This window comes from Phocoena phocoena, chromosome 20, assembly GCF_963924675.1.
Source record: "Phocoena phocoena chromosome 20, mPhoPho1.1, whole genome shotgun sequence".
Taxonomy (NCBI): domain Eukaryota; kingdom Metazoa; phylum Chordata; class Mammalia; order Artiodactyla; family Phocoenidae; genus Phocoena; species Phocoena phocoena.
The window spans coordinates 11,171,884-11,185,606 of NC_089238.1; the positions used below are offsets into that span (position 1 = coordinate 11,171,884).

The 13,723-nt window shown below is 49.6% G+C and overlaps 2 protein-coding genes across 3 annotated transcripts; one reads left to right on the forward strand and one right to left on the reverse strand.

Moving 5' to 3' along the window:
• Positions 1-916: 916 nt before the first annotated feature.
• LYPD4 (LY6/PLAUR domain containing 4) lies at positions 917-5,487 on the reverse strand. Of its 2 annotated transcripts, XM_065899060.1 has the most exons (5): positions 5,371-5,487; positions 2,588-2,751; positions 2,245-2,388; positions 1,460-1,786; positions 917-1,180 (listed from the first exon to the last, which is right to left on the reverse strand). In XM_065899060.1, the coding sequence occupies exons 2-5, from the start codon at positions 2,652-2,654 to the stop codon at positions 978-980; spliced, it is 741 nt and encodes a 246-aa protein (XP_065755132.1). In that variant the 5' UTR covers positions 2,655-2,751; positions 5,371-5,487; the 3' UTR covers positions 917-977. The 2 variants fall into 2 exon arrangements, with proteins under 2 accessions (XP_065755132.1, XP_065755133.1); XM_065899061.1 differs by lacking the exons at positions 2,245-2,388; positions 5,371-5,487 and having other exon boundaries at positions 1,460-1,794; positions 2,557-2,654.
• Positions 5,488-7,656: 2,169 nt separating this feature from the next.
• DMRTC2 (DMRT like family C2) lies at positions 7,657-11,364 on the forward strand. Its single transcript, XM_065899232.1, has 8 exons — positions 7,657-7,880; positions 7,968-8,125; positions 8,408-8,484; positions 8,751-8,931; positions 9,080-9,206; positions 9,998-10,058; positions 10,215-10,389; positions 11,318-11,364. The coding sequence occupies exons 1-8, from the start codon at positions 7,657-7,659 to the stop codon at positions 11,362-11,364; spliced, it is 1,050 nt and encodes a 349-aa protein (XP_065755304.1).
• The last annotated feature ends 2,359 nt before the right edge of the window (positions 11,365-13,723 follow it).

The window sequence follows — 13,723 nt, forward strand, 5'->3', positions numbered from 1 at the left end:
AACTGCAATTTGCTAAGAGAATAGAACTTGTGTTCTCATCAGAAGAAAGAAAAGGGTACATATGTGAGGTGATGAATGTGTTAGCTTACTCAGTGGTAGGAATCCTTTTAGATGTATACATATATCACACCATCATGTGGTACACTTTAACTATATTGCAGTTTTGTCAATTATACCTCAGTAAAGCTGGAAAAAAAGTGACCTTGCAACCTTGAGTCTGGCTGGCTCAGAACATGTCTCACTCACGTACCACGTGCCCTTTGTATCCACGTCCATTTTCATTTAATAAATTTTTTGCACCAAAAGCAAAACACAACAAACAAAAAAACCCTAGCCAGATACTACCACAGTATCTCATACGAATGAGCCACACTTCTAATTCATAAGGCCTTCATTTTATTTTTTTTAATGGAAACAATTCTTCATTAAGTAACTTTTAATATCAGGAAAATAAAACTTTCATAATTCTCTTTACAGCAAATATATCATATCAGTGTCAGTGCTCTGGCCATCTTAAGTTAAAGGTGCTTTATCATAAAATATATGGTTTTAAACTTTACTCAAATTGAATTTATAATCCCTATGACTTCCCTACAAGGCCTTCATTATAAAGGGGAGGAAATGGAAGCCCAAAAAGGGAGAAGGTTTGGCCAGGATCTCCAAGTCAATGGCTGAACCCAGGCTAGAACTCAGGTCCTCAGGAGGCAGCGGCGAAGGGGAGTGTTTAGGTTTCTCCTGCTTGCTGGGCATGATTCTGTCACTTTGCCAATGATCCTCCTCCCCAAGCCCCCTGCGCACTTCACAGCAAGCACTGCCCATTACCTGCCCCTCCCCTCTGCCTCCCTGGACACGTCTGGCCCTCCTCAGACCTTTCACGCCTCCACAACCCTCATGGACCACAGGACAAGGCAGAAAGGCAACTCCGTAACTTTATTTCACTATGTGAAGGGGTAGGGGTATTTGGTCCAGCTAGATCGTCAGTCCCTGAGGGCAAACAGAAGGCCTAAGAGGATGCTCCAAGCAGGTCTCCCACTAGAGGGCTCTGCACCAGCAAACTGGGCCTTGTCTAAGATGTTGATGGCCTCAGTCACTCTGATGCTGCCAATATGGTGAAAGTGGGATAAAATACCGGTGTATTCACGAGCACAGCCCATGAGGAGGAAGGTGGTATTGAGATACCCTGTAAGGAAGAGAGCAAGGAGTCAGAGACACTTTCAAGACTCAAACATCCTACCCCTCCTTCCAGACACCCCTCACAAACCAGGACCCCTGCTCTCCCACCAAACACTCAGGTACCAGGCACCTTCTCCCCTCCTCCTTGGAATTACGTGCCACAACCCCCATCCCCCAGGACCCAGACACAGGACCATGAGACCTCAGTCCCACCCACCTCCCTCAGAGACGGGAAGGCAGCAGGCCTAGAGCAGGCATCTGAGAAAGAAAGTTTCTCTTCTCTCACCCGCCTGAAATTTTAAGGTGGAACTGTAGCACTCAGTAGCATTGTTGGGGCAAGCCTCGGTGGTGACAAAATTTGGGAGGCAGTCCTTGGAGTGCTCGCCCACACAGGTTGGGCAGCTATGGGAAGAAGATGCTAAAGTCTTAGGAGCCTTGGCCTTGAGTTTCACAAAATGATCCATGTTGGTGAGGTTATTGCAGAGGTATGTCCGGCAGACACGGCTATAGGAGGCAATGGACAATCCGGGCGGCGAAACGAGGTAGGAGACTTGCGGGGGGTAAGATGAAGCTGGGCTGCAGCCTTTAAAACCCACAACTCCCCTTTTGGTCCCTGCAGGGCAGAAGATTGGAGAGCTCTGATCAGTGTCGCTGGCCACACCCAGTTCAAGCTCCCAGCCCATGCCCTGCTCTTCCTGCTGCCCCATCACCAACTTTGCCCCTCCCCCACTGTCCACTCACCACTCAGATTTCCCACGTCTCATCTGCCTCTCCTCACTCTTCTCCCCACAGGAGCCCGTCTGCGCCTCTCTCCCTTGTATCCCAAACTTGTCTTCTCTCCTAGAGTCCCCCTCTCCTCCTGGGATCTGTCCACCTCCATTGTGTCCTCTTATCCAGCCCACACCACAACCAGCTGGGTCCTGCCCCTCTCCTGCCGATGTCTGGATGCTGTTCCCAAACATATAATGGGGTAGATATCTGGAACTCAAGTCCAGAGTCCCTGGGTGCTAGGAATGGAGGTGGGGTCAGAAGACCAAGCAAACAAAATGTAGCAAAGTCACCCCCGTTCACCTGTCTCGATGAACACCAGCGTCTCCTCACAGCCCTCACTCAGTTTACACACCATGCTCCTCATCAGAAGCCATTGCCAGTTATGGAGATCAACAGCTCTGAAGAGGGAAGATGTTGCTTCATAACACAAAAGCGCTCCAGCCCCTAAAGAGAGAATGTTCTTCCAGTCACCTGCCCCTCACATTGCCTTCTCAGCCCCGAACCGCCAATCAAGAGCTCAGCCTCCACAGACCCTGTCTCCCAAGGGACCCAGATATGCAGCTTTCCTTCCCCCAGTGACATGAATCCAGCCCTCCCATCCCAGCCAAGAGGGTCCCTAAGGGTCCAGCCCCACAGGACATACAAGGCAGAGTGGAAATGGCCCCTAGGAGACAGAGCAGCTGCACAGGGCTCAAATGCTGAGGTCCCATGGTCCTGTGTCTGGGTCCTGGATGCCGGGCCTCAGTCTGGAACCAATTTCAATCTAGGTCTCAAGCTCAGTTCTTGTCAGCTTCTGGGTCACTGTTTCTGGAGCAGAAAGTTGATTATCATTTTCATTAACATAGGCTCCCTGAGCCCTTCAGGGACACAGGTCTTCCCATCTCCATAGTCTCTCTTCCAACCTAACCCGAACCCACATTAGCTTCTCAAATCCTGACTCTTCACTCTCCTGCTTAGGTTCTGCCACTGGACATGGTGCTGAGCAGAGGACGCTGGCTTATTCAAAGGATCCCTATCATACAGGCTATTCTCCATCCAGAGACAATGAGATCAGAACAACAAATGTGTGTGTAGGAGTTAACCAACATATTACTAAATAACCCTTGACTCGAAAAAGAAATTAAAAAGTATTTAGAACTGAATAATAGCAAACATACTACATGTCACACACACACACGTGCACGTAAAATCTGATGAAAACTGAATAAGGCCTGTAAGTTAGTTAAGAGTAATATACCAATGTCAATTTCCTGCTCATATACTACAGTTATACAGGATGTCCCTATGGGGAACTGGAAGAAGGGTTTAAGGGACTCTATATAAAATTTTTGCAACTTCTTGTAAGCCAATAATCATTTCAACATCAAAAGTTTTTTTAAATACACATCAAAATTTGGGACTCTGATTTCTAAATCAATATTCAGAAGTAAATTTATAATTTAAATACATTTATCAGGAAACAAGAAGAATTACAAAATGTTTATGAATTAACTCAAGAAGTTATATAAGAGACAACAAAGCATCCCCCCAAAAGGGATAGAAATAAAGATGACAGAAATCAATGAAATAGAAAACAACAAAAAAGTATTACAAAAGACTAATATTCATTCTTTGACAATATTACTAAGATAATTCTCTGGCAACTCTAATCAAGAAAAAAAGATGCAAATAAAATACAGAATGAAAAATAAAAATTAACAGACATCACATATTCTAAGAATAATAAAAGTGTCATTAACAACTCTACATTTATAAATTTGAAAACCCAGATGAAGTGGATAAGTTTCTAAAATAATATGAAGTGCCAAAATTGGCATAAGAGCGTATACAAAGTCTTAAAACGAGAATGGTCAAGGATCTCAGGCAAATTGACAAGAAAAAGAGAGCAACCCCAGCAGGGGAATGGACCAAGCATATGAAGAAGCAATCTCAAAAACAAACCAGGCGGCTTCCCTGGTGGCGCAGTGGTTGAGAGTCTGCCTGCCGATGCAGGGGACACGGGTTCGTGCCCCGGTCCGGGAAGATCCCATGTGCTGCGGAGCGGCTGGGCCCGTGAGCCATGGCCGCTGAGCCTGCGCGTCCGGAGCCTGTGCTCCGCAACGGGAGAGGCCACAGCAGTGAGAGGCCTACGTACCGCATAACAAAACAAAACAAACAAACAAAAACAGAAAGGCTAACAAGCGTATGAAGAAACACCCCAGCTCAGCAATAATCAGAGAAATACAATGTATTCAAATGTGCATCTATCAGACTGGCGAGGGATCAGAAAGCTGGAAAACTATGGGGCTACACAGACCCTTGTGCACTGCTGCTCATGGGGTAGTTGGGGCCAGGGATAGGGTCCTCTTCTGGACCCTGAGGAAGGGAGGAGTTCTGAACAGTGTCTCAGACCCAAAGCATCATTCATTGTGAGGAGGAGTCTGGCAATACTTAGTCAAATTAGGCTTACAAAGAGCCATCTCTGGTATATCCTAGGTACACATAACAGAGATTTCCACCTTCAACTACAAAGGAACACATGAGAATGTAGCATTATTATGGTGACTGAGCTGACGGCAATGTGGGCGTCCCTCCCTGAGACCTAGTGAACATGTGACACGCAGGGGATGCACACCATGGAATATCACGCAGCAGTTAGAAGCAACTGGTTAGATGCACGCATCACATGCACTGGCTCATATAAACAGTGCTGATTATTTTAAACAGTAAATAATGTCATTCGCGTCAATTGAAGCACCATGCACATAAAACACCGCACATCTTGCAAGAACACACACACACTAAAAGATATGCGTGAGCCGCCTGAAATGAGTGCCTATGCAACAGTTAGAGAATAAAAGTGGGGAACTGGGGATTACTGGAAATAACTAAAACACTGTAGGTTGTACAAAGTTGATAGACTTTGGACTCAAAGACAGACCAACGTTGGAATCTTTACCTCTCCGTTGTCTGGCTGTGTAATCTTGTGCATCTTATTGAACTCATTTATAAAATATATTAGTAATATATCCCACAGAGTCATTGTTGAAAATTAATAAGATTATTAGTATAAAGTGCCAGGCAAGAGCTAAGCTCTCCAAAAATGTTGGTCCCCCTATCTCTCTCTCCACTACCTAAAGGTTTAATGTCAATTGCTTCAGCTGGCATTAAAGCATTCCACACACCTTCACCCTTCCTCCCCCAGACTGGCCCCAAACCACCTTTCCAACTTCGTCTAGTACTGCCCCCCTGCACAGCAGTCCAGCTAGAGGTCACTTCTGGCACACTTCTCTGTCCAGAATACCTGACACAGGATCCGTAACCCAGAAATCTGCGGCAAGCTAAGAGGCCAAGACCAGCAGAAAAGATGGGACACAGGAAGGGGAAATGAAGGCTGACAAAGGATCAAACAAAGGAGTTGGACCAAGCAGAGAAGATGGCACACACCTGCCTGGGAACGCAAAACAACGGGACCCAGCAATCTGAGAACAAGCACGGACACAACCAGAAAAGAGTGGAATGAAATCCTCAAGGAAAAAGGGATGGAGTGGTGGTCAGAGGCGATGCTATCCCTACAAAAGAGAAACCACACAGACAAGGAGGAGCAAACTGTTGGAATGGAACCTTGCAGGGAGCAGAGAAAGCACAATCGGGAGCGGCAGAAAAATGAGGAGTGGGGCACAAGGACCGGGTTCTCAGGGGAGAGAGGAGACAATCTTAGAGGCTCAAAGAGAGAAAAGGAGACAGGGCAGAATGCATAGAGAAAAGGGGACACCACAGGGAATGGGGAGGGAAACCGTGAGATGGGTCTAGTAGAGATGCACAGAGAAGGCTACAATTAGAGAGTGGAGCACCGAGAATGGGGTGCAATCCGGGAGGAGGATGAACACAGAGGGTGGAAAGGGCTAAAAAGACAGAAAAACCACAGAAGCGTCTCGGGAAGCGAAGAGGAGGATGGGAGGGGCAGGGGTCCAGGCTATGAGGGAATGAGGCACGTGGAGAAAGAGGTTCCGAAAATCAGCAGGATGAACAGGCAGAGAGAGAGGCTCTCAGAGACGGAAAATGTCAGAGTTAGGAAAATCAGCACCAGCGCGGACGATAAGAGACACAAGGAATGGGTCTCAGCGTGAGAAGGTGGGACCCAGGAAGGAAACAGGGATATCACAGCACAGGGAACATAAAAGGAGACAGGTAGATCGGGAGTTGGGCAGCGGGAGAGAAGTGCGAAAACACTGGCGTCCACACAGCAAAGAGTAGCCGCCCGCGCAGAGTCGAAGACAAACGCTCAAGAGGTGCCGTCCCTGCGAGACTGCGCGTGCGCGGGAGGGCGGGCCGGGCAGCCATTCCTGGGGGGCAGGGCCAGCCTAGTCCTGGAAGCGTTACTCGACGCCCCATTGGCCACCTCCCCAAAAAGGGAAAGAACAGTCTGGGAAGGCAAATCACACGAGGAGGGAGAAGTGTCACGAGACTCAACTCGACGCTCTATTGGCTGGCCTGATAGTCTGGCGCGAGGAGAAGCGGGCCGGAGGTAAAGGGGCGGGCCGTCAGTGAAGGATCTTGAAGCGCACTGGTCGCTCGCCTCGGCGGCAGAAGGCGCCGCTTGAAGCTCATTGGTCCTTGTAAGAAGGGGCGGGAAAAGTGGCGCGAGCGAGGCCATTCCTCACGCCACTGCCTCACCACCTTCTTTCGCCTCATCCTGAGCCTGACTCCGCTCGAGGCTGTGGTAACAGCAGGCTGACGACGCGAACGCGACCCCGCCCCTCCCGTCTCTTCCCCTCCCTGTCTTGCGCTGGCCTCCCTGCCCCAGACATCCCCTCGCCTCCCCACTAACGGTCCTCGCGGCCCCTTCGCCCATCCCCCACCGCGGCTCCTGAGCGCGCTCCCCGAGCCCCGACCCCTCCCTGGGACCCTGGAGCAGGGCGAGGCCGCGGGGACAGCTGCAGAAGGGGGTGCACGCGAGGAACAGATGAATGGGGAGGTGTGGCGGGCGCGGTTCGAGGCTGCTTGTTGGGAATGGGCGAAGGCGCGTAAAGGCCGGGCGCAGCGACGGCGCGGGTTTGCCTTAGTTTGGAAGGCGTGTGGGTGCAAGAGAGGAATTTGGGCCTTGGGGAGGGGGCTTTGGGCCTCGATCAGGGCCTGACACATGGAAGGGGCTCAGTAAACCTTTGCTGAAGGAATGAAAATAATTCTTGAAAGTGAGGCAAGGGATCCATGAGAATGATGTAGTTACTGAGGTGCAAGGGAGTGGTCTGATTAAAAGGGTTGCGGGGGAGAAATTGAATTGCAGGGCGTACGTGAGGCTAAGAATTGAAAGGGGAGCATAAACGTTATGTGTGGGAATTGGATAAATGCAGGAGGGAAGGATGATAATGGTTGAAGAGAATGCCGGGGAAACTGTGGGAATGGGGTGTTGGTGGGAGGCGGGTGTAAGAACTGCTGCAGAGGGCGTGAGGGTGCGCGAGTATGCCCCAAACTGGGATTTCTGCCTGGAAGGGAACATGTGAGCGGAGAATAATGTTTGGCTCGAAAGATGCACAAGAAAGGAAAGAGAGAGGTTCTTGGGAAAGATGGTGCCTGAGGAAAGTGAAGAAGGAGAAAGCCAGGGGAGACTCAGGGTGACAGCTGAGTCCAGGAGTGGAAAAATCCTTCAGGCGTGGCCTCCCAGAGGCAAGAGGGCTGGTCGGGAGAGGGCCCACGTGTCCACCCTGACCCTCCACTTCTGCCCCTAGACACATGGAACCCAATGAAATGCCTGCTGTCCAGCACTGCCCCTCAGACTCGGCCACAGGGGCTGAGACTAGAGCCCCCCAGGGCGTGGAGCGCGTCCCCAGGAGAGCTGTCAGTCGCTCTCCGACCTGCGCCCGCTGCCGCAGTCACGGTGTCACTGCCCACCTCAAGGGCCACAAGCGCCTCTGCCTCTTTCAGGCTTGCAAGTGTCACAAATGTGTCCTCGTCTTGTGAGTATGAGACCCAGGGAAGGGAGAGGATGGGCCTCACCTAAAAGGCGGCTGACCTGCCTTCTGACTCGCCACCCCCCTCCTTAGGGAGCGCCGAAGAGTCATGGCTGCCCAGGTGGCCCAGCGTAGGCAGGAGGAGGCGCAGCTGAAGCGGCACCTGGCTCGGGGACAGATGAGGAAAGGGGCGGCTCCTCCCAAAGCGCCCAGCAGTGTCAGGAAGGGAGTCACTCAACCGAGGGCCCACCGTGAGTGTCTCTGGCCAGGGCCAGGGCAGGAATGTGGGCAGGGAAAGCCTAAGTAGGAAAAAGAGTCCCGGCCCTGCCACTGAACTGGTGCGGGACCTGGGGCAAGGTGTTTCTATTCTCTGGGCCTCACCCTCCCCAACTACAAAATGTGATTAAGTGTTGGGAGGGTGCGGTGAGGTCTGTGGGTAGAAATGGGACCGAGGGAGATAATTCAGTTTGGGGCTGGAGTGGGATGGCCCTCAGGAGAAAGAGCTCACCAAAGCTCTCCCTGGTCTCTCACAGCTGGAAAGGAGAACATAGCACCCCAGCCTCAGACTCCCCATAGGGCAGTCCCACTGGCACTGACACCCCCTGAGAAGGTAAGGAAAAACTGGGCCCTGAGGGGACCCCTGTCTTAGCCCCTGCCCAGATCCCTTCCTGTATGCCTTCAGCACCGGGGTTCTAGGTCCAGCCCTGAACTGCTGTGTCATCTTGGGCAAATCACTTCTATTCCATGGACAAAATGAAGCGGTGGGATTTTATGGCCCTTCAAGCTCTAAAGTTTTGGGGTCCTACCTACATCCTGGAACATACCCATTCCTTCTCCAGCCTCGTACCTGACTCCAACCTATGCCCCCTGCAGGAGAACTCCCAGGGGCCTCTGCTGCTCAGCTGTCTCCCAGAAGCCTTGCCTTTGCCCCGGACTCCAGTGCCTCCAGGCCCTTTGGCCACTGGACACTGGCTGCCTCCAGGCCTTTCCGTACCAACCCCAGTGGTGTGCCGCTTGCTATGCCAAGAACCTGCTGTCCCTCTGCATCCTTTCCCTGGTAAGATGAATTCAACATTAATTCAAGAGATATGTGAATGACTAGGTACCACTGTATCAGAAAGACAAGAGGAAAAAGATACAGGGTAGGAAGAGGGAAGACAAGCCATGACCTCTGCATACGCTCTGCATTCTCTTACCCTCATTAGGCTTTGACCGTGGCACTGCCCTCTGGCTGCCCACTCGTGGGCCCCTCCCAGCCTGCTCAGGATCTCGCCCAATACTGATGGCTCCTCTTTCTGGAGAATCCCAAGGGCCCTCTACCCTGCCCCACACGTGAGTAGGGAGAAAAAGATACGTGTTTATGATGTGCCTAACCCTGTGCTGGATACCATAGTAGATGATAAAGAAGAAGAAAAGGTCTCAGACTAATGGGTGAGGCAGAGCTCTCCTAGCTCTGCCATTGCCTAGCTGTGAACCTTTGTACAAGTATCTTTACCTCTCTGAGCCTTTTTTTCTGTCAGTAAATCAGAGACACTACTACTTGGTAATAATGAGAATTAGCAATAATATATGGAATACACCTAGCACAAGCCCTGGCCTTAAACAAGTAGTGGCTATTAAATCCACTTAAACAGATAAGATAGGGTTGAACTGCCTGCTGAAGTCGGGGCGGGGGGGGGACGACATGCTGCTAAGAGCCTCAGAGGCCTAGGAGAGAGGCCAAAGGCCATTAGAGAAAGCTTCCTAAAGGTGAGCCAAGCTGCTCCTCAAGTTCCATGGCGATTGGGGAACTAGGAGGGAAGGAAACCAGACTCTGGTAGGGCAGGAACAGTCACCTCAATCCCTCTAGATGTTTTGTCAGTTTTTTTATTTTTAGCTGACACCAATTATTTCCCATAATCCTCACAGTAGCCCTGGTAGGAAGAAGCTGACAGATACTTTCATTTTACAGAAAACAAAGCAGGCCATAACAGAGGACGGGACTTGCCCAAGGCCACAAAGCCTAATGACCCAGCAGGCACTCAGATTCCCAGATCAGAACATAGCAAAATCCTGCCCCTGTTTCCACGTGTACCTGTCTGTCCATGTTTAATCCCTCTGGCATCTTTTCTCCTTATTTCCAGATGCTCGACTCTGAAACTTCAGCCCTGTGGCACCTCAGACCCACTTCTGCTGCAGCCGCAGGTCCTGGGGAAAAAGTGGGATCCAGGACCCTGGGAGGAAGTTGAGCTTGGGGAAGGGAAGAGTAGGGGATAATGAAGTAACCAGGGGCAGAGGGAGCACCTGGAAGGTGGGCAGAAGTGGGGATTCCCAGTCTGCTTCTCTCTCTTTCCTTTGCAGGCCCCCAGAGCCTCTCGCCTGGACTGGACCTCTGACCCCTCAGAGTGGCAGCTGCAGTGGGAGGCAGCCGAGGCTCTTATGGGACTGAAAGATTCGTTTCAGGCTCCCCGCCTGACCCCTTCTGGTCCTTCCAACCATGCCTGGATTTCCCTGCGCCACCCCTGTGGCCCACCAGGTAACCTGTTCCTTAAAAGGAGGGGATGGGATAGGCATGACTGAGAAATGGAGGTACTGGAGTAAGCAGGGACTAACCAAGTAGATCAGGAAGTCACAAGTTCAATATCCCAGGCCCCAAGCTTTTCAACCTAGCCCCTGGGATTACAGCTGAGAGTTATTCAGTGAATCTGTTTTATCCTTTTTGTACTCAAAAGCAAATGTCCAGTGCCCTGATGTCAAGGAAAGTGAGGCCCTGAGAGAGGCAGGGACTTGCCTGAGTGCATATAGCAAGACAGTGGCAAAGCCTGTTCTCCTGACTCCAGCCCAAGGCTTTTTCTCTGGACCCAAACTGCCTGCTGAAGTCTGGAGAGGGGCTGAAGAGGTAACAAGGGTCTGGCCTGGAAGGAGATTTGATAACTGCCTTCAAGGAGCTTCCATTCTATTTGGGAAACCTGGATGCCTTCAGAAAGCTCAGTGACAAACCTGGAGAGAACTAGAGGAATCTTGAGGCATGAGAAACACCTATGGGGACAGAGAGGGAAGGCTGAGATTTCTCTTGTCCAAAATGGTGGATTGGACATGCTGTGTGGGACTGGAGGGACTGCTGGAACAGAAGCAGATGCGCATGGAGGGGCTTCTGATCATGGAGGTCTGGCATGCCAGGCTTGGGCATCTAGACAAGCACCTGTACATGAAGGGGAGCAAGGGAATGTTTCTGAGTAAGGGACATATTCTGAATCCCTGAGCTTTAGAAAGACAAGTATGGTGGCTGTGATGGAGGGATTGGATGAGGCAAGACTAGAAGTGGGAAAATCAGTGAGGAGGAAGTGTTTGCTATAATCCAGGTGAAGAAAAATGGGCCTGGATTAGATGGGGTAAAAAGAGAGGGTTTGCTGGGAGGGGAAATAGATGTGACCTGGTCCTGCCCCCTTCCTTCCTGTCTGTAGCTCCTGCTGAAGAAAGAGGATTCCAGCCTGTTGTCCCCTCTCTCTGACCCAGTCCAGCCCCCTCCGTGGCTCTGCATATTGGGCATCTGGGATCCATCTCCCTCCTGAGCTAGAAGCCCAGAGGTGGAGGCCTTACTGGGGTAGGGGGGCAACAGCCTGCAGGCATTGCATATTTGGTATTTTACTTACAGATTTATGCATGGAATTTAATGTAGCACAAGCTTCAGTCTTTTTTTAAAGCTTTCAGGTGCTTTGTTAGCTTTTGGCTCCTTTTGTAGCATGGCCATTTCCTTGGCTGAAGGTGGATACTCTTTTACCTTCCTCGGATCCTGGGACCTCTTAAAATCCCCAACAAAGAGAAAGTTGTGCAGTTTAAGTTAACCAGTATCTAAATAGATTTTTGCATGAGTTCATGTTCCAGGGTATTTATTTGACGTGTGATTCTGTATATACCTGTGCACTCATGTCTGTCTCCATGCATGTGAAAACAGGAGAGAATTTTCATTTTGTGTCTAGGTTTGTGTGAGTAAGCAAAAAATAAACCTGTATTGTTTTAAGCCACTGAGATGTGGGGATTGTTTGCTACTGCAGCCTAACCTAGTCTATCCTGACTGACAGAAAGGACTTGTTCAATTCACTTCCCAAAGTGAAAATCAGATATTCAGTAACTACCACAAATAACTACAAACTTGGATTTCTTTTTATGGCCAGATAAGAAAGAGTGGTAGGCAGACACAGTAGGTGATTCACTGACTCAATAATCAAGTGACTGCTCTGTGCCAAGCACGGACAGTTTCCAGCTGCCCAGAGGGGCACAAGTGGAAATACCTACAGGGCCAAGCAGATCATATAAATGAGTAAAGAAGGCCAGAGGAGCCCTAGAAAACTGAGAATGCATGCCCTGCCTAAGAAGGCAGCTTCCTTTTGGCCCTGGTGGATTGTTGCCAGGCAGGAACGTGGGCTCTGGATTGCCATATCTTCTGATTTTTCAAGAGAAGCTGGAAAACTAGATTTCTTTTTAAAACATCTTAATTTTCAAATGTTGGCTCAGTTTTCTTCTTTAAATCCTATGTAGGTCAAACAAGACATATCTTCAGGCCAGCTTTAGTCAATGGAACGTCAACCTAATGCTAATCTAACGTAACATTTTTCAAACGGGGAGACTGAGACCAATCAGTACAGGAAGAATCAAGTTAGTCTTTATCCAGGGTTTTTCCTGAACTAGGGAGCTTCATGTACCTGAGTTCTGAAGGACCTGTAAAAGGTTAGTGACAGTTATTACCATTTATTGAGCACACACTCTGTGCAGTTCACACACATCCTCACAGCAACTCTGTGAGCTACGCACGATTACTCCAACTTTACAAACAGGAACACCTTAGATGAAGTGACTTGCTCAAGTACTTTAGTGAAAATTTGCAGGCAAATATTGGAGAAAGGTTCCTTCCTTGCCAGGCCCCGGATCAATAGGTAATTTTTATAATACATAGAGTGAAAAATTCAGGACTCCAGGAGACAGACACAAGTCCCAAGGGTTTTTCAAAAAGTCTTTATTTTTCTACTCAAGATAGCAGTAAGTCATAATGTCTTACTCACATTTGTTTCTTAGTCCTCTGCTGTCAAGTCCTTCTCCTTGAACTGTTCCAAGCACGTGAAGACCTGGTGAGCTATTCCAAAGATACGAAGACTCAGAGACCCCCATCCCCATTTCTACTCTTAGAAGGGCCAAACAGAAAGTTCAAGGGACGTGCCTGATCACTGATTCTTTTTCCTAATGTTACCTACACCTCTCTTTATTCAAGATAATTGATGGTGATGGCATCCAATTACAACTTGCTCTTTTCTAGTTTGGGGCCTTGAGAAGGTGAGCTGCTTCTAATTCTAACATTACAGAGCAACAAATCTCCAACACTTCCCAGGACTCAGTGCAAGATAACCAAAGTCCGAAGTCTGCTTCACAGCTTCCTTCCCTGACCTTGTTTTAACTTAGATGTGTGATTGACCCTTAATAGACCTGCCTAAACCTTGCTGTGCCATGCTCTCCCAGTGACAGAAAACCAAGCCCACATAGTCAAGCGGGGAGGGAAGCGTTGCAACATGCAACGTGGCTAAGACCCTGCTACTCAGGGCTGACCAAAGGTCCCCAGTACACCAAGCTCACACAGCTGGGAAGAGTCAAAGAGAAAGTATAATTTGAGATTAAAGGATGACATGAGAAAAGGGAGGGGAAAAAAAGTGATGGAGACTGGAGGAAGGAGCTAGGGGCAGGCCACTCTTTACAGACCATTTCTCTGCAGCCCATCTCCCCTTCTTGTCAGACCTGGCAGGGCTTTTTACACTACTGGCTAGGCCTACTTTGTCTATCAGATTGTCAGGGCTTCCACACTGGTGCCTGAGGGAGAAGGG

What these genes read in the sequence shown, in the direction of transcription:
- LYPD4 (XM_065899060.1), bottom strand. Translation starts at nt 2,654, where the DNA reads ATGGGACCTCAGCATTTGAGCCCTGTGCAGCTGCTCTGTCTCCTAGGG. An exon ending in GCTGGTGTTCATCGAGACAG is followed by an intron (nt 1,787 to 2,244) that starts GTGAACGGGGGT and finishes TCTGCCCTGCAG; the next exon opens with GGACCAAAAGGGGAGTTGTG. An exon ending in CACCTTAAAATTTCAGGCGG is followed by an intron (nt 1,181 to 1,459) that starts GTGAGAGAAGAG and finishes TCTTCCTTACAG; the next exon opens with GGTATCTCAATACCACCTTC.
- DMRTC2 (XM_065899232.1), top strand. Translation starts at nt 7,657, where the DNA reads ATGGAACCCAATGAAATGCCTGCTGTCCAGCACTGCCCCTCAGACTCG. An exon ending in CACAAATGTGTCCTCGTCTT is followed by an intron (nt 7,881 to 7,967) that starts GTGAGTATGAGA and finishes CCCCCTCCTTAG; the next exon opens with GGAGCGCCGAAGAGTCATGG. An exon ending in CACTGACACCCCCTGAGAAG is followed by an intron (nt 8,485 to 8,750) that starts GTAAGGAAAAAC and finishes CCCCTGCAGGAG; the next exon opens with AACTCCCAGGGGCCTCTGCT.